We start from the raw sequence: 25394 nt of genomic DNA on the forward strand, positions 1-25394 counted from the left end.
CTGACACTGAATATTCCCCATATTGACTCAATACCATCCAAATGCTAAAGTTTCGCACCATCGATGTACAATCCGAGTTCGTAGAGAATCTCTCTCAAACTTGACAATGAAACATCTGTTGTAAAGTTTCACACGTACCGATCTAACACCTCAATGAGAAACGAAGACACAATTCGTACCAGTGTTATTAATTGGAAAGGTTTGGGGGGGGGGGGCAGGAAACAGAATTTTCTTTAGAAAAGAAACGTTTTATTACACTCACCTACGATCTTTATATATTAATATGCGCAAGTTGCAAAGTTACATACACAAGAACGTACGATTCGGTGTTCGAAAGTGAAACCGCTCCGCGAGGATTGACCCGGGTGCTCTGAGACCGTAAAATATTCTCAACCCTTGCAGTGGACCCCTACGGGGAAGAAAGTTACGCGACGCGAACGAGGAATAGTGTTTATGTCGCGATTCGGTGGGCAATCGAGCTGAAAACGCTTCCGTTTCTGATATGTCCAACATTGGCGAACGTATCGAAAGACTTTGCCATAGATCAGCGATCAACGGTCAAAGAAGACGATCCATCCAGGAAGAGAGTGAATCCTCTCGTTTGCTCGTACGTAGCGCGGAGATACTGATGGGGACATGGGCGATCGAATCAACGACAAATATTAATAATACGGTAATGTTAAAAATGAATTTGTACTATTTCTTTTACTCTTTCGACGTGCGTTATCGTGCCTCGGGTCGACGTCACGTTTCTATGGTAAAATCTTTTGCACGTATTCGTCAAACGCGGCGGTTGATCGAATTCTCGCTCGTAGCTCACGGCATTCCTTCTTTCCCGAAAATGGTCAGACGAGTTTACGCCCCATTGAGTATTCGTGACTATACCGACCACCGAGTATATTACAGCATATCGACTACATTAGTATTCCTCATCGACTTATACCTCCGTTCGATTGGTTATGCAGCTGGGACGCGATTACGTGATTAATGGAGGTTAAATTTAACAGCGAGTTGCGAGTTTCGGTGTCAGTTGATCTACTTTCGGTTGATGTTTGCGTATTCGTTCGTCAGCGAGTCAGGAAATATTGTTGAAATTCCGAGTGTATTGAATCTCGTCGTCCGCGAACGAGGAAAGATAAGTGGATCAACTGAACAGCACTCTGAATCTCCGAAAGAGTTGAACTCCGTCGTTTCATTCCACACGAACGATCGAAGAAAGATCAACTAGCTGTTTCAGAGGCAAGGAGATCGCGGATTGACACGTAAGAGGTATAAATTCTCTGATAAAATCGACCCTATACTTTAAACCCTTTTAAGATACGTTGCCTATGTCACTTAATGCTACGCCTAGAGTATGCACGCTACCACGAATTCCTTTGTCCTTATTTTATCGATTAACATGTAGGATCTTAAAAGTAGGTGACACGTCACTCGAAGGGTTCCGAGACGGTAAAAATTCGCTTCGATTCGATCTCGTAGATAGAGTTCGTTCTTAACCTAGATAGCAATAATTTATGTACAAGTCCTTTTTTTTTAAATCTTCGAACAAGATTGTGCTTGTAACGAGTTTGTATATCCTACTCGTACGAGGAACATCAGTTTTCTGCACAGATTTGGATAATAAAACCATTGCGAACTATACGTTCGACGGTAGGTACGGTTTATCCGCTCATAGGATAACGAGTCTTTGTAATTCCCTGCCGGATCGACGGTCGATGCAATAGATCGTGTCGCCACAAACTTGTGGTAAAACAGATTTCTTCCATTCCATTAACATGCGTTCCTCCGACTATCAAGTTTCACGCCACTTATGTCAGTTCCTCTTATTCGAGATTACAGTGGCGTTTCCTCCTCTTCCAGTTACCTGGGCGTCGGAGGAGGTGGTGGTGGTCATACTGCGCTGCCAGTGTAGAAACCTGCTTTGCCGACCAAGCCAGTTCCTCGTTTTCTCTTCTCGCATTCCATCGTACTGAAAGTGTTTTGAGCGATTTGTGACTTCCTCTTCGGATACTGCAGCGTCATACTCCGTTGGCTTGAATTGGAGCTCGAACTTGTCCCTGGTTCGGATACCCTCAAAATACCGGAGTGTATCGTTCCGAAATTTTGGTAGATGTACTGAGACTGGATCGCCGAAACTGAAGTATTCTGATTCTTTAATGTAATTGGCACTGTCTGACCTGCCAAACTGTTGTAACGTGTGTCGTAACCGAATGGAGTGTCCAGCAACGATTCGTTCTTCTCGCCGTATACACTGAGTCTCGAGTCGAGTAAACCTTCCTTTTCAGCGAAACCACTTAACCTCGAATCCACCACGTTTTGTTCTGTAGTTCTTGGAGAGAATTCGGTGTATCGCGGCTCTTGCCCCACGGCGTGTTCCTTACTCTCGGTGAAAGCGATCATATTTTGCCGCGAATCCGAGAGAATCCTCGAGTCTATCAAACCTTCTTTATCGGCGAAGCCACTTAATCGTGAATCGATAACACTAGCTTCCGATTTATCACCGAACACGTATTGCGGGTCCGTGTTTTTCGCATCCGGGTACGCTGGTAACACGTGAGCGAGATCTGCCTTATCGACGTAGCTGATAGCTTGAGGATTGGAGGCACAGATGTCAGGCGCGGACTTGCATAAAAGGGAAGTGCCTTCTTCGACCACTCTCTGGAGCGCTGAAACATGGACAAATTTACAGTTGATCGTACGACAGTTGAGCAAAACCGTTGACATAGAATTAAATGTACGAAAACTGTACGTTACTTTTCGCTGGTTGTCCGAAACCTCTAGCTTGTGGTGGTCCGGGTGATTTCTGATGAGTCCTTACCAGGTATTCCGAACTTAAACCTCTCTGTTCCCTCAGCTTTCTCTCAGCTCCGGGTACCATAACTCTCACCTAAAGAAAAAAAAGTAACACTTCGAACACTAAACGTTCTACTTTATTCTACGACAATTACTAAGTGGTATAGACACAATGTACCCTATGATTATTCAGATTCGAGACAAGTTTATTACCGTACCATTTCCTCCACAGTTGAGAAACGGGCCATGTACCCGGATATTGTTAAAACAGCTGCCACTTCTGCCAGGATCAGAGCCAGTCCTGATAACTGAAGGCACCAACCATAGTGATACTGTGGTAGGCTGTTATCATCCGTTTGCATGCTTGATGTAGAAGGCAGGCTATATTTTGCTGGTAATTCTAGCGATGCGTCTGATAACGCCGATGCCAAGACTATCAGGCCACCACCTAATGACAGTCCTGGAACACAAATGAAATTATTACTTGGCTTACTTCCTAATGTCTACGATATTTATGGTTTTCGAACGGAATCGATTCAATCCCTGACTTATGGCTGGAAGTGGGTTGAGCGGAGTTCACGATTAGAATTTGCCGTTCAAGTTACCGAACTCGAAATGATAACCTATGGAGTTCGTAACTGATGAAGATCGTCAGTAATTCATTGGCTAGGGGATTTAACCGCGAACTGTAATTAAAGCCTATGGTGCTTTAAGGAAGAGCAAGTTAATTTATTCAATTTACGTGGCTTGTTACTTACAATTAGGGCGTCATTGTGGTTTAAATTTTCAACGGATTAGTGGAGTCCCTGTTGGGGAAAAATGCAAAACTGGAGATAATTACTATGAATTAATATAGGCAAAAACTTGAAAAGGGAACTTAAGTAATTCGTAAACCATCTCCCGAGGTTTTAGTTTTACTTTTACTACGCACCGATCGCTAATGCCTCTTTAAACTGCGGATTGCCACTGGGTGCCAGTTAATAGAGCAGCTTACCGTGGTAACGACAGACGAATGGAACCATTACAATTTATCCTCCCATAAAATTCGTCGGGTTTCCTACCCCTTAACTATGCTTTCTGGACGAATTGTCGGGAGTATTGGAAGTAATTGCGTTGGATTTATATAGCCAAAATCTTTTTCAGGTGATGATACTCAGAGGAAAGATTGGTCGATAGCTAACCGAAATACTTTCCATCAATTCTTATTACTCTCGATTGAGCAAGTGTTTACTTATTAAATTTGAACGAAGGAAGCTTTATAGCTAAAGATCATGGCCATATTTAGCGTGTCCCTGTTATTGTTAAATGAAGAGGTTGTCGAGAGAGGGCTACCTCAAGACACACATCTCTTATAGACGAGTACTCTTCAACGCGACATCCTAATTAAATTTACCCTAGGCTATCAGAACTTGTCCAAACTTTATGACGTTTACTTATTAGCATGTGTCTGTTCATTGGCAAGCTTTGAATTTACACGAAATGAACCGTAACGGTTAGCTAAAGCGTGCACAGACCAGCGCAATAATTATGTTTTTATTTTTTATACTTGTTCAAAGTTCATGGCGTTTACCTACACTGTGTATTTTTCTCCACTGACAATCCCTGTATTTATATTCAACGAACTGTAACAACTAGTCAATATATGCACCCGCCTACGCAATAATTACGTTTTTATTTTTTTATAATCGTTCGAAGTTCATGGTGTCCACCTGTAACGTGTATTTTCCTTCACTGAAAATCCCTGTATTTATATTCAACGAATTAGAACGATTAGGCAGTATGGGCACACGCCAACGCAATAATGATCATTTTTGTGTACTCTTACTTGTATCCAGCTATTTGTTTCTTGCTTTCTACCGTATCCGAATACAGCGTTCGTACTTTCGCGCGTTTTTGGTCAGAGCATGAAAGCAACCAGCACGACAGCAACGAAAACGAGCTTCCTTTTTGCCGCGAACACATTAAAAAGATTTTCTGCGCGACGTGGCCTGTTTCCCGGGTACGTTTACTCTTTATCTACGATGTGTTCTTCCTGGGCGTAAAGCGTCGTGATATAAAAATTTGCATACGCGTAAAACGAACGACCCGAGCTTGCAGTCGTCTCTTCTATAGTCGATTCAATACCAGGCCGCACAACTACCCACCAACAGGACACTGTTATGACGGGATAAGCCGCGTCGTTATTGCATTCTTAACGTCGGATGATTCGGGTCGGGTTACAGCAACGTGGATTATTACTGGAACTTACCAAATTGATGTTTACGCGCCTCGTTTGCCTGTGATATGTTAGATCCATATTTTTAAAGACTGCTTCCGGTACATCGTGGACATCAAGCCGTGGAATCGTCGATTTATAACGCAATTGAGGAACAAACGTTATTGCTACTGCTCGAAAATGGTTGTCGCAGCTTAAACAGACTGCTTTCTTCCAACCGATTGATCGAATAAGACAGTTCAGTATTTACTTGTGTTTTCGGTTTACCGATTTATATGAAATTTACTTTTCGGTTAATGTATTCACTGATTTTGTTTACATTTCGCGATCAATTCCATTGTCATATATTTGCGATTGTAGGGAATATTAGTACGAGATCTCATTATAATTCGAAGATTTATAGTTGAAATCGAGGGAAGTTTCATAACCTTCGACCCTTTTAGAACTCACAGCGCTATACTTTTACCAGCTCGATTATAGCTCGTAATTTATAGGTAGTAATTAGTTCCAGCTTGACTCTTAGTACTCTTTTGCTTTGTAGAAAAAAGCAAGAAATAGAACGATGAGTTAATAGTGTGGATACTGGCCTTGAATAGTTTATTTTTACTTCACTATAGCTGAATCCAACGGAGTCTTCGATTGTTTTAAAATAAAAATAGAGATATGCATTAATTTAGGATGCTCGAGTGTAGGGAACTGACATTTATTTTCACGCTAAATGTGTCAAGCTAACGTATTTCGTTATATGTACATAATATAAATATCCCGACAGATATAATTTATTATATTCGTTGACTAAAATATATCGATTTTGTCCTGAATTATATCGGTCACGCGAATAGCCAGAAGTTTCTCATGATTTTTTTTATTAACGAGCGATTATCTGTGTTCCGCATACAATAAATTACGGATTTGTTCGTTACAGATGGTTAATTTTAATAATTGATTGCCACTACAGCTTGTTGAATTATAGTGGGCATAAAAAATATGAATATTTCATTATTCCGTATCGTTTGAACGTTGTAAATGCGTCTGCTGCATTTAAATTTCAATTAACGCTGCAGTACGTTTTACAATCGTATAGATGTTACGTGACACGGTTTGTTTCGAATAGTACGTATATACGCTGTTAGAAAAACGATTATGAAACTCTGAAACCAACCGTGAGCGAAAATGAATTCATCGTGCAAATTAATTATAAACGTAAGTTCGTGAAAAAGTTTTTGAAACTTTGAGAGGTTTAATATTAAAATTTTACACAGTGGTACTAATAATGTAAAATTATATATTTAATAGAAAATTTCACAATTCCAGAATTGTTAATTTTAGAATCTCAAAGCGCCAGGACTACAATATTTCGACGTTTTAAAATTGCAAAATTTAAAAATTAAAAATTGAGAGAATTACAGAATTACAAAATTACATAATTACAAAGTTACGAGGTTGTAGTTTTTGAAAATCTATGATTCAAAAATTTGAAGTTTACTTAGAAATCTTTGAGTTACCAAATTTTTTAAATCGAAAGTTTCAGTAGGTAGTGAATTTAAGAAATAGTTTCAAGAACCGCAGCCAACTTTGAATTGAAAGTTTTCCATGAAATGATTTTCAGAGTTGTAACACGTCTGCGCGCAAGATTAATTTCAATAACCCGAAAAGTTTTTTCAGCTTCGCTTGAAAAAGAATCGAGTTCAATTATTTTTCCGCGGAATTTCGAGCGAGGTTGAAGGTGATACGTTACGAAAGTCACGACGTAGAATACTAGCATCCGCGTATCGTCGATGTTGGAAAAAAAAATTCTGTTCCCGTATCGATGAATGGAATTTCTATACGCCGAGAGGTTTAATTAGCGCGCAGCATGTCGACGCTGTGCGTTCCCTTATTCAGCGATTTCGTTTGCAAATATACCGAGCCAAACGCTGTTTATCAATTATCCCTAATTAACGAACGCGACCTAATTTCATGCATCTTCCGAAACAGCTCGTCAACGGATATGGAGTAATTATGCAAGGGAAGGTATCAGGAGTTGTGAAGAAGTACGAAGACAGTCTTTGATGAAACTTGAGTCGAAAATTCGACGAAAAAGGGAGGAAACTGACAACGATAATTAATTTAACGAAAGTTTTGTAGCTACCGGTAGAACAGGGATCAGGGAAATAAATCGAGGTTCGTAAACTTGTATGGGCAAATGGAAGTTTGCGAACAACCGTCATCAGCACAACGACGAGTGTGGAATATTCAATCGAGAGTCGTCTTCAATTTCTCCGTTCACTCGATTGTGCCACACTGTCTCAGGGCGCCTACTCAATCTATTACTCGATTAATTAGCAGTAATTAATTAAGCAATAGTTCATCGAGATGATGCGATCGATTTTTATCCTCTTTCTTCTAAAAGATAAACTTGTATTACAGACGGTTTGCGCGCTTATTGAAGTCACTCGAACGATTGCTGAATTCAAATTACGTAGAATTATAATTTGTAAATAATTCTGGTAAATGAAATTTTTCCCGTAACAGAAATTACATAATATTCTTCACGATATTTTTTACTCTTTCTTGAAAAGAAACTCCGTTAAGCTGAACATAAAAATAAAATATAATTTTATGTAAAAGTAAAAACTGTCAATAAAATGTTATTTTAGTTGTTCCACGTAGCAGGAGATTATTGAACTAAAACCTTACAAGGTATGTGGAAAAATGTTCGTGACGAGTAATCATTCTGCAATCAGATCACGTTTTGAACAGCAGCTGCACAAGCCTGATAGTCAATAAACGTCAATAAAAATATGGCTGATATGAAAGTGACAGCTGCGTGGGTTCCCTTTACTACCCGTCATCTCTTGCAAAATAAAAATCGAAGAAAAGACTGATTCTATTCGCTGTTAACAATTACTGTATCTGTTTGTTTGTTTTTCATAAAAAGCTAAACGAGAGTAATGTTTCTGCGATATCTATCTGCAATGTAGTCGGATGGCTGCTTTGTTTACTGTTATAGATATAATAACTGTTTTCCATGATATGGGGTCAGAATAATTTTGTACAAAATATTAAGGTTTTAGGAAGAATTTATATTCTATGGTTATCGTTATCGCTTCCAGGCTAAAAATAAACAAAGTATTTAATGCCACGCTGTTCTAGTGATGGTGGACCGTAGAGGGTCGGGCGCAATAGTATCGGATTGCACGAGTCAGCCATAAGAATTCCAAAGCCCAGCACTCAGTTAGGTCTGGGTTAGATACGAGCTCCGAATATAAACCCTCTTCCTTTCTGTCTATAAGCTCATAGATAAGGGATGTTCAATATACAGGCAGGACAGTTTCCTACAGAATTGAGGTTCAAAATTCGATTTTGTAACACAGAAAGCAGTTAATAAAGGTTTTATTATTTTTGAACAACAGCTGGGGCTACATTGCTTTAACTCAACGTTACTGTTATTTATAGTAAGAGAAACAGAATAGACATAACCATCTAGTGAATATGTGTTTTTTTAAATATTACGTTACCTAGTAACGTAAAATTATATATTTAATAGAAAATTTCACAATTCCAGAATTGTTAATTTTAGAATCTCAAAGCCCCAGGACTATAATACTTCGACATTTTAAAATTATAAAATTGAAATTTAAAAACTAGTAAAGTAATGTCCACATATTTATACGTCTCGTACGTATTAGTAAGTAATAACTTTATATTAGGAATTTACATTTACAGTATTTACTCATCCAAATTTATATTATATTTCATTTATTGCATATTTGTGCAGCTCATGAAATTAATTTTCCGACGAGAATTTAAAACGAAAAGTTGATACGTTAAATTATCGATTAATATCGTTAGTTGCGATAATTCGTTTTGTAATAATTATATCAATACGTTCTTGTTGGACCAGAATTTTATACAAAAGAAAATGAAGTATTTATCAAGAAATAAAATAATATGCAGTAAAAATATCTATACATATGTGTAGATACGTTACAGTACCAAGTTTTTAACAAGTTTTTGGTACGAATTAACTTTTCTTTCCATTTGTTTAATTATTTATTGGCTATTGATTTTCATCGCTCGAAAGTAATTCGAAATTCGTGGCAATTTGTTCTTCGCTTAACTTTTATTTAATAGGCATGTGAGACATCCAAGTTTGATAAAACAGAGTTTGATATAGCTTCTTAATGTATTTTTGTCGGTTTGTTATTGAAAAGTTTGTTCCAGGAGAAAATGATTTTGTTATTAGTAGCTTCTGAAACTTGTTGAAGTCACGAAACTTCTACGGGCAACGTACGACCATTTTTCTTTCAAAGTTTCCTCTTTTACGTTTTCCAGTTCTTGGTAACAAACTTTTGATAAAGCCGAAACTCATTACGGTACGTAGAGAAATTCTGTTGCTCTCGTAATTTCACAAGATTTACCTGTACATATTTGATGCAATACGAGATTTACCGAATTCAGGATGTTTTAAATTTTATACGAACAATCGTACATAATTTTTCTTCAAATATTCACTCGTAGACATAAAAAAAAATATCATTCCGTAATTTTTTTTTAATCACGTTGCATCGTGCGTTTCGATAATACGCGAATCAAATTTAAGCTTCATCGAATCTGAAAATAGTAATAAAACGCATCTATTGGAAGTTTTCACTTACAAGTATAATATTCAATTCGATTTCATGCATTCAATACGTTCCGCGCAATACTGCACCTACAGGATCGCAATTTTTAAGCCAACAAAGTTTATTCCCCTAGTGGTCACGCAGCTGACAATGGACGTTCACTGAAAATTTTATCGTTCCGATGCAGTGCAGCTGCTTCGATGCACCCTCTCGTGACAATTTTATTTCAACAATAGGTTCGTTGTTAAAAAAGAAAAATTCGTACCTCGTCCCTAGAACGTGTTATTAATATTAACTTTTCGTGAATTTATTATTCCTAGTCGGTGAAATAAAAGGCCAAACTGTGGAATGAAACTCGTGAAATTCATTGAATTGTGCATATCGTACAGAGTCAGTATTTTTAGATCCATAGTTCATTGAAGGTATTCCAAGTTTATTTATTTATTTTACCCTTTAGAGTTAACATTACCGACTCTCGTGTCTTTTCTTGTACAATTAAAACGTTCAACTTCTTTTCATAATAATACTAGAGCAGCTCAAATTTCTTCAAATTTTCTGCAATACTCCATTCAGGGATAATTGGGATATCTTAAGCAAACGTGGCAACGGAAGCTAAAAGCTACCCCTAAGACAAAGTACAGCTGCTACACCCTCTGCCCACCTTGTTCCACACTCTCCAGGTGGAACGTAACACGCGTGTACTTTGTGTTTACGACCATGAAGCGGCGGTGGTCCCTGGAAGGTGCCTTACATCAAAGTTGACAAACTTGATTCACCCTATCGGAGCTACCAAAGAGGGGTTGAACTGGAGGAAGAGGCAGAGCAGCGTGTAGCTCGACAGACTCGGGCAATCTTGACTAATCGAACTGTTGATGGTAATCCAAAACTAGGGTCTAGGGTGAACGAACCTCACAGGATGTAGCCGCATACAGAGGAAGTTATTTTTCAGAGATTGGGAGTGTTATTTGGAGCGATACCATCTTCTCAACCAGCGAGTGCTTTGATGTCGTTGCAAAAGGCCTTCAAAGGAGCTTTATGATTGTGGACATTTGTTGCGAGTTCTGCATTAAAATAAATTGCACTCTTATTTGAATGTCATAAAAACTCTTTTACAGAGTAACTTTCGAACCCCTTTCACATAGTTTATTTATATTTTAATAACAAAATCGGCAGAGATGCATACATCGCAATGCATTTCAACGAAGAAACGTGATTAAAGTGTGTAATGAATAAGATTGCATCGAACCTTTTCTTTAGTGGAAAAGATAGAGAAAAGTTTATTTATCTTTTTCAGAATATATTTCTCTGTGAGATTTATTTAAAACACTTTTTAATGTTACGAGAGGTAATCATCGTTATTCAGAAAGCAATATTACTCCAAATTGAATCAGGTCTTGAGTTGAAAAGGTAAATCTTAAATATAAAATTTCAATGAAATTCATTCAGGATTGATAATCAAAACGTGATCAAAGAGTTTTAAACTTTTCGCTGCTAAATTATTCTTTGTTAGGAGAAACCACTATGCTGAATTAATTTCATAATTTATTTCTTAGTTACAACAAAAAGTTTTTATATTAAGCTTTTTCTCATTTTAAGTATCTAAAATAATAAGATTGCCAAAATTCGTGTATACTTACAGTTAAGTATACTGTTAAAAGGTTAAGCAATGTAATTTCGCAAAAACGATATTATCAAAGTTTTTTTTCGATTACTATATAATTACAGGTTAGAAAATATAATAAAAATGACATGTCTTGCTTTAAAAAATTAGGCTAATATACATTTTTTTTTGTGTTTCCAAATGTTGAATTAATTTCCTAACAATTTCCTATATACTGCCAAACATTCTGTATATTTGACACTTATACCTCGGGAATTGAAGTCTCAGTTTTAAAAGTATACCTATATCATTTTTTATTATTCAAATACGAATAATATTACGTAGTAATGAAATAGGTACTTGAAAATATAATCTCTGGAATTTTTAAAACTAAAAGCATTTTAAAAGCATAAATTATGAAAAAGCCTACAAATTGTGGAACTCGATAAGTTGAACTGTTTAATAGATTTGTTTCAATTCATTTTGGTTAATGTAAGATCATAATGAGTATCCAAAATTGAATTTTAGTAATTGATCTTGAATCAAAATGAACTTTTAACAAGATTCTCAAGGAATTCGTGTTATCTTCATGAAGATAAGATGCAACGTAACAAGAACTTCGTAACTCTCTATGGACTTCAAGGTAGTGAAATTGTGTTTCCTTGTTTTATTGCACGAAGGCAGCAGTGTTTGGAATAGAAATGACTCAAGAGACTGTATTCTGCTTTTAAATAATGAACGTAATTCTCGTTCCTATATCTTGTAACAGATTTTCAATTATGCATCTATATATTAATGCTTAAATAGAGATACCATGAATTGACATCAATAATTTTTTCAAATATTCAGAAGCAATTAACAGAGATCGAGCACTTGATGGAAATGCTGAAACACTGATTACTAATCATGATAAAATAATATTACGTGCAACTGCACGCAATGTAGCAGGTGCACATATCGTACTCCTGATATTAGTGAAATTCTTTTGTTGAAAATATACTGTAACAATTTTACAGCTAACTTTAAGCTTCAATGATTGTATAAGATATTTTTTTACTAATTCAGTTTGCAGTGAAGTCAATGTGATCAGTTTCTCGGATATATTGTTAGAATTTTACTGATTCCAAAGAGACTAAGGTGTTGTTCGAGAGTTTCTACATTTCCATTTGCCATTGTGAACGGATTCTCGGCAAACTTCAAGGCGTAAACTTCTCAACCTTATCGGACATTAATTTTGTAAGTTAATGTGCAAAGTTACATTGTTTTCGTCATATATTACGTGGGAAGATTTCATAAACCCAACAATTCGAGTAAAGTTTATTCGACGTGCGAGGTACGCTCAGAAAATTTCCAAAGGAAGTTCGCACTTCGAGTATCACGTGTATCTATTAACTTCCTGTAAAATATATTAGGTAAAGAATCAATTTCCTTCGCCCTCTTAAAAATAAAGCGTTCCTGAAATAGAAAATACCCCCTCGCTATCGTAACTCGCTTACAATCTTCCCTCGTTTCTCCGGAAAAAGTTGTCGAACGCTTCCCCCATCAGAGAGATTCAAAATAAACTTCGAAAATCAATTTTACAATATTCAGACCACGTCTCTATGGCACAGAATAATTGGATATCCGTTTAATACTAAATTTATTTGCTTTAGAAATGTAAATCAATGATTAATCTCACTTTGGTGTTCATTCACACATTCCCGTCAGGCTCGTGCGTCTCGAATTAGAAATCAATACCTGATCCACAATAGTGCCTAATGATTCTCAGAGACAATATTTTGACAATAATGGATTCGGAGTCGCCCAACCATCGATTTTCCGTATTCCAGAGAATCACGTGTTTCTCGCGAATATTTCGAGCAGCCGCACACACCGTCCAGTATTCTAGCACGGTTACAACGTATAAATTTCAAGCACGTCTACTATGGTATATGCTGCCAGGATTAAATAACTTGACCTGGTCGCAACATATCACGGCTACGGAGCCTCACCTGCCTTTTCTGTCGTTTCCAGTCACTCTTTTTTTACTTCGTTCTTTCGTTCATCGTTTTTCTTCATAGGAATAAGTTTAGCACGAACCACGAGTATCTTCACAGCTTCTGCCTCTCTCGTTCTTCCATTGTTTCTTCGCGATATTATATCTCGGAACAGTTGATTCTCTTGACAAGGTTCAGTTTGCAAATGTATCTTCTTTTCGCGGGTACAAGTTTTTGATCAATACGTTGTTCGCCATGTAAATAATATAGGTCACTGATAATAGGCGCTTCAAACTCACAACTTTTGAATAAAGTCACTCCCGTTAGAAATGCTAAAAAATAAAAAGTACTCCAATACACTATGGAATATTTCTATTTCTTACACCATGATATGAACAGATAACGAGAACATTCCTAGACATGAAAAAATGACGCGACAGTCAACGTGTTAACCCTTTCGGTTTGCTTAGCGACTGCAGCTGCCATCGAGAATTCATTTGTAATGGCAAATTGTATGTTAAGTGTCTTTATAAACAGTGTTTCTTGTAAATTTAGAATTCCTTGTTAAAGTATGTTTTTACATACCTCGCCATTAATGTTGCAAACTGTAAATCCTTCCATACGATACAGTACTCTCGTTAATATGTATACTATCCACAGCAGTAAGGTCCTCTTGTAAGTGTCGAGTTTAAACAAAAAGTTACCTTGTTACTTGATCATAGTAAACGTTTTTGTCATTAGTTTCCTCGGTAGTCCATCGATTCCGTATCAGATCTTGTTGATTAGTTGGCACACCACGTGCAAGCTTAACTAATTCCACGATAGGTGGAATTAACACCCGGTGACACATGGTACGTAAGCGCGATAAGTTTGCGTGGTCAGCAGTATAATGATTCTGCGCATTTACGTCGCGCAGCCATCAAGCGCTACAATCTACCACACTACGTGGAACTGGAATGACAAAAACTTCAATGGACCATATGTTTTTGTGTTGGTCGAAGTTGTTGTCATCACATGTACAAACAAACAGGAAAGTATAGAACGAAAACTATTACGATTTATTATTCGTTGTATTCCACCGATCTGTCAACTGCAGCTCACACTTTCTCACTGTTTCTGTCACTCGTCCCAAATGTACACAAAGACGAGCGAGTCGAAGATAATGGCGATGAAATTTCACCGACCTGTTTCTCATGTTGTTGCAAATCGATTCCAAGCGCATGACAAACTATTAAACAGCAGTTGCCATTAATTTGTCGTCGACTAGCTCGTAATTTGTTGGAGCAGGCCAAGCATCGGTGCGGACAAAAACACTATTACAAGCAATCTGCATTCTAAAACGCTATCCAGGAACAGCGTGACCCATCAGCGATTAATGAATTAACAGACCTCGACCAGTCGAAACCGCATTCATTTCCGCGTGCAGCAATTCATGAAAACTAGCGGCAGTTACGATCCATTCCAAACCGGACGCGGTTCGAAGCATTCGCTCATATAATCCTTGTCTGTGGACCGGCTACAGCCAGCCAACCCCCGGCCATATCATTCAGTCTGGCGTTGGGAGGCTATCTGGCCAGCCGTGGCTGCTGCAGAAGCAAGCGGAATTTAATATTAATACGGGCAGGATGGGGGCGGAGTCGCGTGGATCGCAAGCACGCTCGAATTTCGAGAATACCAGCCGCGATATCGAGTGACCGATCCAATTTCCACGACGACAAGCCTGCAGTCGCCCACTCCCAGAACCTTGACTCCTGCCGAAGCCGCAGCGACGAAACGTTTCGAAGCTTGCTGCATCTCGAAGGAATGCACTCCTTTGCCTGACCATGACAGTCATCGTTGCGCGAGACCCGAAGCGAGCTTAGGAAGCGAAAATCACCGAACACGCGACGCTTCCGGCCCAATTGTGGACGATACTTAACGATTTAACTGTTTGTTATCCGCACAGTGTTCCAGAACTAAGGATTAGCCACTGGTGAACATTGAGCTTACTGACGGATTTTTTGATCGAAACTCGTACAAAACAGAAGGTCTAGGTTAGGCTGGAATTAACCTTTAGGTAATTAATTTCGAACGAAATGTAAGTAACGCGAAATGCTACCTATTGTCTGAAAAATCTCGAAAGAAGTAATGTGCAGGGTGTCTTGTGAATATGCTTCGTTGAAAGTAATTAATAAACGATAGGAAATAAAACGTGTCAATATTTTCTTAGCCATTTTTCGTATCGATTTTGTATCAGTAGTTTGAAAAGAAACGTCAATTTCTTCTGAAGGTCATATCGAGATCAATTTGTGTTTCTTTAAATAGAACACTATATTTTTATTTTAACATCGTAAAAGAATAGGAAAAAGACGGTTGCTAAAGAGCAACCTTATTTACTCACTGGAAAACGTGTGTATTGGTAAAAAAAAAAAATACGAACAGTTTTAAATCGAGAGAAACAACATTCGTTGAATAAACGCGCAGATAAGATAAGTACAATATAAGAGAATGAGATTCGATGAAGATCACGATTCTCATCCTACTGCAAGACACACCTTCAAGGGAACACGATATGAAAAAAAAAAGAACACAACGAACCAATATTTGGCTCTTCTTACGTTGGGTATTTTGCACGTCACAGCAGTTTTGTCAGCGAGCTCTTCTGCCTTTCGAAAATCGCTTCGCGCGAGGACATTCACGTGGGTACGAGTATCTCTTATTAGATCTCGTTACTTCTCGAATAAGAAGCTTCGATGCAACTTCCAGATTGCGGGAACCGTGGTAGCAAAACGTTAGTCGAGGTGGACGTTATCTGGGACACCTTCCAGTTCCCATACCCTCGGCAGCCTTACCGTTACCGTTACCACTATCGTCATCGTTGTTGCCACAGCTCGAATACAAATTATACGAGCGAACGCAACAACGCACTGGTCGTCGAGGCATCATACAAATCTAGACGTCGATACCGCGATTCTATCTCGAATTAATTCCTGTGAACCTCTGATAAATTGGGACACGGTCGAGGTGTCGGATGAATCGTGTCCGCTTCTGCAAGCTTTCACGTCTGGTATGCTGATTTCTTTCATTTTGTTCGATCGGTCCGCGTAATGCTGGAAGATTGACAAAACGATTGCTGCTGCGGCGTAAATTTCAGTCTAGTAAATCGTGCAGTAACTGGAAACACGGTTTTTGAACAGTTAAGGGAAATGACAACAAAATATTAGATCAGAAAGTATATTAGAACAGTCAGCTGTTTAATAATACGGAACGCATGAAGCAATCAAATCCTCGACAATAGAAACGACTTAAGCGATCAAAAAATTAACAATATGTCGTTAAGTTGTGGAACACTTAACAGTAGAGAACACGTTAAACAGTGAACACACTTAACACTTAACAGTTGAAACATATGAACAGTCGAGTGATGAAGAACATAAGATAGATTAAGTAGTTAACATCAGAAAATCTATTAAGCAGTGATCGAAGTAAAAAGAAGCAAAATCTTTGTTTCGCATATTACGACTTGTACATTTAATTGAAATAAAAAAAAAGCAAAATATGTATGAAATGCAATTTCCCCTTTTTCGAATTTTCATAAATTTGTATTATATGTCATTTGAACGCGGCATGAAAATATTTCTTTTAATAATTCGAAGGATGAAATAAAGTTTCTCGATCGTGAGATAGTAATCTTTAGAGCAGTGTCCCCAGTACGAATGAAAATTGCTCGGCAGTTAGAGCAGGTTTCGAAGCAATTACTTTTGTGCAACAGCTGTTAAAACACAAAGAGATATTTCCGTTTTGTGCACTGCGGGCCTCGAATAGAGCAATTGATATATTCGCGACAATCCTCGGAAAAATTATCACGCGCACTGGACGGGGTCACCAAAAGAGAGGAAAGGTTCAACTAACGACGTCGTTATTATTACGTGAAATGTACTTCTTCGCCCTCCTTGGCGGCACACTTGACATTACACCCCTTGACTTGCAAGAACAGCTGGTTGGTGAAGAGGAAAGACCTAGATTCTTGCGAAAAGTGTTACAAAGAATTCGTGAACATTTACACGTTTTATTCCAGCCCATTATCGACACCAGCACGCGTCACGGGTTAAATGTTCCCTGAAAAATTACCAACGCCATCGACAATAAATATTTCAAACGTTGAATAATTCTTCGAGCTCGCAATGCAGTGAGCGATAAACTCGCAACACTTTAAACATCGGGTTACGATATCGATTATAATATTCGAGATGACGTAATGCTATAAAATACTTGGTACAATGAACACAAAAGGGCCGTGTTTATTTTGCGACACTCGGCTGGACAAATGCCTCGATTAATTTCGAAATGGCCCCGAAGCTTTGCGTGTTCTCTTTCGTTTCGTGGTGGGTTCGTTCTTATTAAATGCCTACAATTCATTGTCAGAATTTCCGGTTGCGATACGAACATTGACAAACGATGCACGCTACGGGTAATAATTCTTCAATTTTCGGCTCTAAGCTTCCCTATACTCCAGAAATAAAGATCCCCGTTCGCGTGATCGCAATCCATTACCAGCAGCTAAGTATTCCAGTGTTAATGGGGCTCGCGAAATGAGCAGCGTTCACTGCGATCCTATTGAACAATTCTGTCGCAACAGAATTCTCTCTCGCCGATCAGTGATCATAGTTCCGCGTCAGCGACTGACAACCTTCGCTCGCGTGTCCTCATTAATTCGCGCGGCATTGTTCGACGCTGCAGCCGGCTCGTTCTACGACACACGTTAATCATGGTGATTATGCATTCTGTCCGCGGAGGAGGACAACAGGGATGATCCTGCAGCTTGCATTGCGTGTGATCCTTAAACAGCTTCGCGAATTTTTCGAGATCGTTATGAACAAGAATTCCGCGTACGTGCGTGAAAGAATTCAGTACCCTCGCTCGTTAGACTCTAATATTCATTGTTGAAAGGTTCTGAATAAAAATAGTCGGCGATGTTCTTTTTTCCGGAAAGAAGACAATACGTTCTAAATTTGATTCTTTGATACAGTATTGTCTGTTACAAAATCGTTTAGTTGGATCGTTCCTTTCTAATTTATAAAGAAGAGAAGTGTTATAGTTACAGAAAGATTCTAAAATATTACGTTTTCTTTTATGAAAGATTTTTTGTTAGGATCAAGTGATCACTGATTGATTATTAAAAAAGAAACATTCTAGACAGGTTGTGTCTATCTGTTAACACGATTATGATACAAATTTTTATATTTAAGTTTTGCGTACTCGTTTCAAGACTTCGTTCAATTTAGAGCAAAGTTGGTCCATGGATGGTTACATCTTCTTTTTATCTATGTCTTAATTATCCTTTTTCGGTGTAATATTAATACGAACAATCGTTTGTTCGAAATGAGATGAACTTACAGGATCAAAAGTAATTCAATGAAACTGTCGCATCCACATATACTATATATGAATATAACCTCTATTTTCAGGAAATTGGATAGCTCTTAAACCTTGCTCAAGCGTCGGTTATCTAGATCTGAATGTCGAAATTTATACGTATGTGAGAATATCTAAACGCGTTAAAGACATATTTTTTCCACTATGATTACGCTAAGAGCGAAAAAAGATAAGAATGACACATTAATGGCTTGGAAGTTTTATCTGGATAGAAGTTTATTCGAACGAAAGTTTATCTGCCAGATGAAAATAAGTGCTGGCTAAGACGACCGATCTAATTTCCTCGGTACCGGCGCTTTGCGTCCTTGACTTCGTTACGACAACGAAAGTTGCAAGTCCCATTCGGGACAAAGTAACTTTCCAACATTTTAATTATTTCACAGTAAAATAGAATAACACGAAACGATTAAAAAATTGTATATTTTTATGTTTTAAATTGCTTTCGTTTGTAACGAAAATTCAAGAGGAACGAGTTTTACGCGCAAATTTTTACTTTTCATGTTAACAATTACATTTTGTATGAAAACTCTTAAAACATAAAATACACAATTGCGCGTTGTAGAACTGAAAAAATATTGCACAAAACGGAAGTAAAATTATATTTCTTCTCTATAATATTTATACGATTTGACCATTCTTTCAATTAAATGTGCAAAAAGTAAAAATTTATATAAACGATATTACTTTCAATTTGATTTGTTTTACTAAGTAGTCGACTAAAATTAATATAATTTTTCGATAAATAATGAATTATATAAATAGGAAACGTACCAATTCAATGAAACACAAATATCAGCGTAAAATATAAATAAATTCTTTAAATACCGGTGTACGATTTGATTGAATTAATTTCTACTTTGATATGAAAATATTCATTCTAAATAGGTAACATTCAGAAATAGTCGATATTGCTGATGTAAATGAAAATATTTCTTTGCTATACGAGATATAATCTTATGTAACAATACAAGGATAAATAGTATCTTATTTATACATCTATTCGTTAATACCTGTACTGTGCCACATATTGCACATTGTCATACATATACCCATCATACCTGCAGTGTGAAACGTGCACAAAATTACACAAAAAACAAATAAACACGTTATTCCCATCATACAGTTTTACCTAAATAAACTTTTATTTCTACGTCACGAGTAAAATTTTCTCCGAATCAACTTCAATCCGAGACCTGTTATTTTTATCGTGTCTCGGGCATCAAATTTTATTCGCGCGAAACGTTACTCGCTACTCTTATCCACTATTCCTCATCTGGATAGAGATGCGTTCAGCTCAATTAAACACAATAGACACTAACGATTCGAGCGACTGTAAACCCCTAACTGACGACACTATCGATGTTAGAAACGTACATTTTTCTTTCATTTATACGCCTCTGTATCCAGCTACTCCTGCTCCAAGTCCCGTCCACGTGATACGTTCAAACGCTTACGATCGCAGTTGTATCTGTCCTGGTATTGTCGAAGACCGCGTCGATTTTCACAACGGTATGCGTTAATTAGAGGTATCGCGTGTTTGCGGGTGTCCATCGGGACAACGACACAAAGAGAACGAGCGAGAGATGGTAGTCGAAAAGTGTGCGCGCAAGCGGCGCTCTCGAAACCGAGCCGGTTTGTTGTCCTCGAATTGGCCGGTCGTGGCCGAAACAACATCAGCCGAAACAACGCGGACCTCCGTTCGATCGCGCGTCTCGTTGATTTCGTTCGGAACCGCGGCGCGTTTAACGCTCGTTTCGAGTTACACGGAGGCTGAGTTCATCAAACCGAACTACCACTCGCTGTGCACCCCTGCTAACTTCGTGAGCAGGTAATTCGATTTTCGGTCCGCCGCAGATTGCGATATATTTTTCATCGGAATTTATTGCCGATTGAGAACGAGACGCGAGCGACTATAACCGTTGAATATATTGTTGTTTCGTTCTCTCCTCCTATCACTTGGATCTCTGGAGGAGAGATCCTTTTGAATGATTTATCCCCGTACGAGCCCCCAAATAACTATTGCTCCGATGTGGTATATTAAAGTATATTTAATAATATTATATATTACAATGATGGTAGTGTTAGATGTAGTGTCAGTGGTTAGTTTCGCTGGATACGTCTTTTAGTTGTCTCGTCTTATCGTCTTTTTAGTCATACCGTCCGCGACACACTCATCGGACATACTCTCGTCGTCATACTTTGTCATACTATGTCATACTGTGTTCCTACGTTCTTCTCGCGCTCTATATAGTCATTCCCATTCATTCTCTTTCATTCTAATCCTCAGTCTCTCTCACTTCAGACATTCGGCCACGCTCGGCCATCCCAATCACCCGTCTTTTCTAAACACTCTTCACTTTCTCCGAACCACATGTATTTCCTTTCATCCCCATGCATTCTCACGCTCGGTCGTCGCACAAGACCCCTTGTAAAGGATACTCGTGCCTTCCAGGAAAGCTAGCGAGCCGATCGGCGCTAAATGTTTACTTCGACTCGAGTCCAACCGCGCACGTTATCTTGTTTAGGTCTACGCTCGAAGCAGGCCTAAGCGGACGCCGAAAATCCGATACTACAATATTTATCAAGATTCCGCGAAGGATTAATACGGGGAAGTAGCGTCGAGGATCGGTGACACTACGTTTTGAAAAGTATTTCTTGGTGAGCTATGGTGGTTCCTTCTTTTAAGTTATATATCGAAGATCATTTATAATTATATATATATTTCCGATTCATCTTCGTTCTTCTCTTCTCGTACGTATTGACGCAATATTCTACAAAATTATACAACTAGTAACAATTAGTCTCGAGAAGCCCAACATCGGTTCATTAAATCTAATTGTAATCCTATTCCCTATGTGATAATTCTGAGTAATAGGATTGGAGTTAGATTTCAAGCCTATTGGACCGATGCTGGGCTTCTCAGGGCTAATTATTATTAGTTGTAGAATTTTGTGTCATATTACGTCAATATGTACCAAAAGAGAAAGACGAAGATGAATCGGAAAAATAGTGAATATAATGGAATCGAAAGCAGAGTGTATTTCGTGTCGAAAGAGAATGTTTTTTTATTTAGAATTAGGTAATTTAAATTAATTATAAATTGCTTCGTTACAGTGTGATTTTGTCTTGTTGTTTTGCATCGTTAGGCAGAATTGTGCGATTATTCGTCGAAGAATATTCTTAAAAAATGATTTTTTTTTATCATTTCGTCGATTTTAATGGAGTTATTAACTCAAGGCAGTACAATCTAATAATTTTGCGACTATATTTTCTTAACCAGTCTTTCCGTCGAAATACCCTGTTATGGACATTTTACCACTCCAACAATCCTAGAAATCCTTTGAATTAATTTTTCGATCGTATCTCCTATAAAGTGCTTCCAGTGTTCGTTGAGTAGCTTCCACAAGTGTGCTTTGAGAGGATTAACCGCTCGCACTGACATTTATAAACAAAACGAAGAGTTCACGGATCAGTGAACAGTAACAAAGTAATCCACCCTGCCCATTTCTAGACAAGGATTAAAATAACAGAACCGTTGGAATCACCTTCCAGTAATTACGCTATAAAATATAATAAAGAGTAATGTGATTCTAAACTTTTGGCCAACAATGAATACAGAAACGGGTAGCAGATCAGAAACTTGTGAGAAAAGAGGGATTGAGTGGATAGCCATCTGGTGGCGAGTATGAGAGAGTATGATAGAGAATACGATGATAAAAAGTAGGTACTTGTTTATTAATCGTAGTAGTTAGGGCAAGATCAGGGTCGATTCAGGGTCAGAAGCAGTGTGTATACAAAGAGGGTGTTAAAAAATATTTATTTTTGGCATCGCCTGGAAAAGAAAACTTCCTCGTTATCACTTTCTCGAGAAACGATGGAAAAGTTGTCAAAAATGCATTCATAGTACGAATATGATAACAATCGAACTTACGAAACCTTATTTTGTGTATGAGGATTTTTTTCATTTAGAAATAAACAACTACAATTCATTACGGAATTTCTTTGTCTTTTATGCTACTCCTTAGATTTTCAAATTCAAGTTATTTCACGTATTATGACATAAACGTGAACACTAAAATTGTGAATAAATTTCTCAAAGATACAATAGAAATTGTGTCCAAATTTGATGAAACTGTCGGTAAGTAATTAGACAATATTAAGGTATATAATTATTTCAAATTGCCCGTAAAGATAAGATTAGCCAGAATTAGACACTACGGGGAATGGGGGTAGCTACGGCGGAATTTGCATTAATTGCTATCGAAACTGTAGCCAAAATGGAAATTAAAGTTAAAGTGGAATTCGAACGGAAATCGGAGCGGAGTTGAAGTCGAAGTCGCAACGAGACCAGACTCGAGCCAGTCGTTCTAGTAGCCGGTTTCCGGTAACTGGAGAACTGGAATAGCGAGAATTGTTTCCGATCTAGTTAAGAGTGCATCCTGATTTATGAAAATTATACCGCAGCCAGTTGTACCGAAGTTTCCGAATTAATATGCAACTGCTCTAATGAAGTGCAAATTTAATGTGCCTGCGGGACAAACAGGGACATGCTCGCTAATTAAAGCTAATAATTAACGCCGAGGAATTACCACGCGAATTTGCGCACTGCCGGCGAAATTTTCTCGCGGGAAACGCGCTGGATATCGAAGAAATTGAGACATTGAATAAATAATTGCTTTTACGAGTTCGTCAGACTTCTGTTTTTAATTAAATTTACAGGTAGCTAGCAATTTATCGCGAATTCAGTTTTCGAATAAAGTTAAGTTAAATTACAACTCAGTTTCGTGGAAATAGTACTCTTCAAGGTAGTGAGCAAATTGTGATTTTATAAATTGGAATTGACTGTGTTAGGTACTATCTACCGTTGGCTACTCGAAAAGCGAAAAATTACGATATGCGGTACATGCAATGCAGAAACGATTGTCGAGACAGCTTGCAAAATGTAAACAATCACGAGTCGTTATATTTTACAGAAGAAATCGTGCAGGATACAAAACTAGGTACACAGATGAAAGTTAAGAGCCAATAAGTACAGTATATTCCCCCTTTTTCTCAACTAAATATCATTAAATAGAACATCCTTTTTTTTTTAATTTCTATTCGTAATTTCAGAAATAAATTTTAATTTTCTAATTGCTTCGATGTTTTGGGACAGAAGCAAAGCTGAAGAATTTTTCTGACATTAAAGCCTTTACATAGCCTTTTAATATTTCCACCGAATCTGAGATATCATGTTTTCGATAATTCGTCGAACATATGGAATTTTTTACCACAATTAAACGACAAAAGCAAAGTTGTTCAGTTAAAAATGTTTTCAGTTTGTAGATTTTCCTCATTTTGCTCATTAAACAAATTTTAGTTACTGCAACGTTCTCGACACTACAATTTCATTTAAGTTGTTATTTCACTCGTTATAATTTCACTGTGCGTTTGATTGAAAATTGAAGACCTATGTAGAATATGCTTACACTATAAATTTATTTTTCGTTAAAAAAGATTTCATAGGAATTTTCAAACAATTGCGCGGCAATTTCATATCGTTGCCTCTAGTCAATTAGATGCTCCTATTCACAGTACACGTTAATTAATAAACGCGACGTACCGTACCTGAATTCACTGCATCATATCATTTGAATTTTCTCGAGCATTAATCTGCATGTTTCGCCCCACTTTTTTTCTTTCTCCCTTTACCTGCTCCTTCCATTTCTCGCTTCTTCCGTTCTAATCCACTCGGAACCGTATTTTCACTTCAACTACTTTTTCTCACTTGGCTTCCTGTTACGCACTGCAAAACTAGATTAAGTAATAATTAAACAGAATGCACCCACATGAGCCGATGAGTATTTTTGGGACTAGTAGATAATTAATATTAATTTGATCGATAATAATTTATTAAGAGGTTCATTTCAATGAAAACAGATAAAGTAGAAAATTGTTTAAAATTTTGTTCAGTTTCCTTTTCTGCTTCGACAATAATTTTTTGGTCATTTCATTTCGGTAAAAAAAGGATGCTACTTTCACCAATGTGATACAATAATCATCTGTACCTTCTTTCTAATTTGTTATTATAATAGAAATATAATATAATTGTTTACATAATGAAAATTGTATCGAGACAATGCAACATTATTGTTCGTAAATTCTTTTCTTTTTACTTTCAAGAATAAACTACAACTTAATGGTAATTACAATGGATATTCGAGAATTATTTGAAATTCCAACGTAAAATACGATGCATCCGATATGTAATTTACACTTTCAGCTAAAAAGTTTAATCCAAATTTCTTCAATTTATTACGTATTGACATTCGATGCAAAAAAGTTTCATCGATTTCTTCAATTGAAGTTTCAAGCTTTCTTTCCTTCCAGATGGAATTTTCTTTATCTCACTGGAACAATTAAATCGAGGAGACAACGAACGGTCATTTCAACGACTTCTTGCGCAACTAATAAAATTAGTTTCATTAAATAGTATTTGGAATTATTTCAGACCAGCGGAGACAAACAAATTATTATCGAATATTTTATATCCACATCACATGACGGTGTAACCGGGTTTAAATTTTACGTAGTAAAAATTCCATCGTATTTAAATAAATTTTAAATACCGGTGAAAAGAATGCTTCTCCGATTATTCTCTAAATAAGGTACTGGTGCATAATGATCAAATTCGTCCTATTTTCATTTTGATATGTAATTGTCAAACTGTCACCGTCCAATTGCAAATATTAAATCGTTACTTCGCCACTTGGGAAACACGATTTCACACAAAAATGCGCGTTTCTCGT

The 25394-nt window shown here is 37.4% G+C and overlaps 1 protein-coding gene across 2 annotated transcripts in view; it reads right to left on the reverse strand.

Moving 5' to 3' along the window:
* Window positions 1-252: 252 nt before the first annotated feature.
* LOC143148974 (uncharacterized) overlaps window positions 253-25394 on the reverse strand; it is a 260728-nt gene continuing 235586 nt past the window's right edge. For both annotated transcript variants that reach the window (XM_076315848.1, XM_076315846.1), the window contains exons 5-7: window positions 3012-3253; window positions 2755-2887; window positions 253-2666 (exon numbers count right to left, since the gene is read on the reverse strand). In XM_076315848.1, the coding sequence (XP_076171963.1) occupies window positions 1891-2666; window positions 2755-2887; window positions 3012-3253 (1151 nt within the window). In that variant the 3' untranslated portion in view covers window positions 253-1890. The remainder of the gene's footprint in view (window positions 2667-2754; window positions 2888-3011; window positions 3254-25394) is intronic.

Source organism: Ptiloglossa arizonensis, chromosome 7 (assembly GCF_051014685.1).
Source record: "Ptiloglossa arizonensis isolate GNS036 chromosome 7, iyPtiAriz1_principal, whole genome shotgun sequence".
NCBI lineage: Eukaryota > Metazoa > Arthropoda > Insecta > Hymenoptera > Colletidae > Ptiloglossa > Ptiloglossa arizonensis.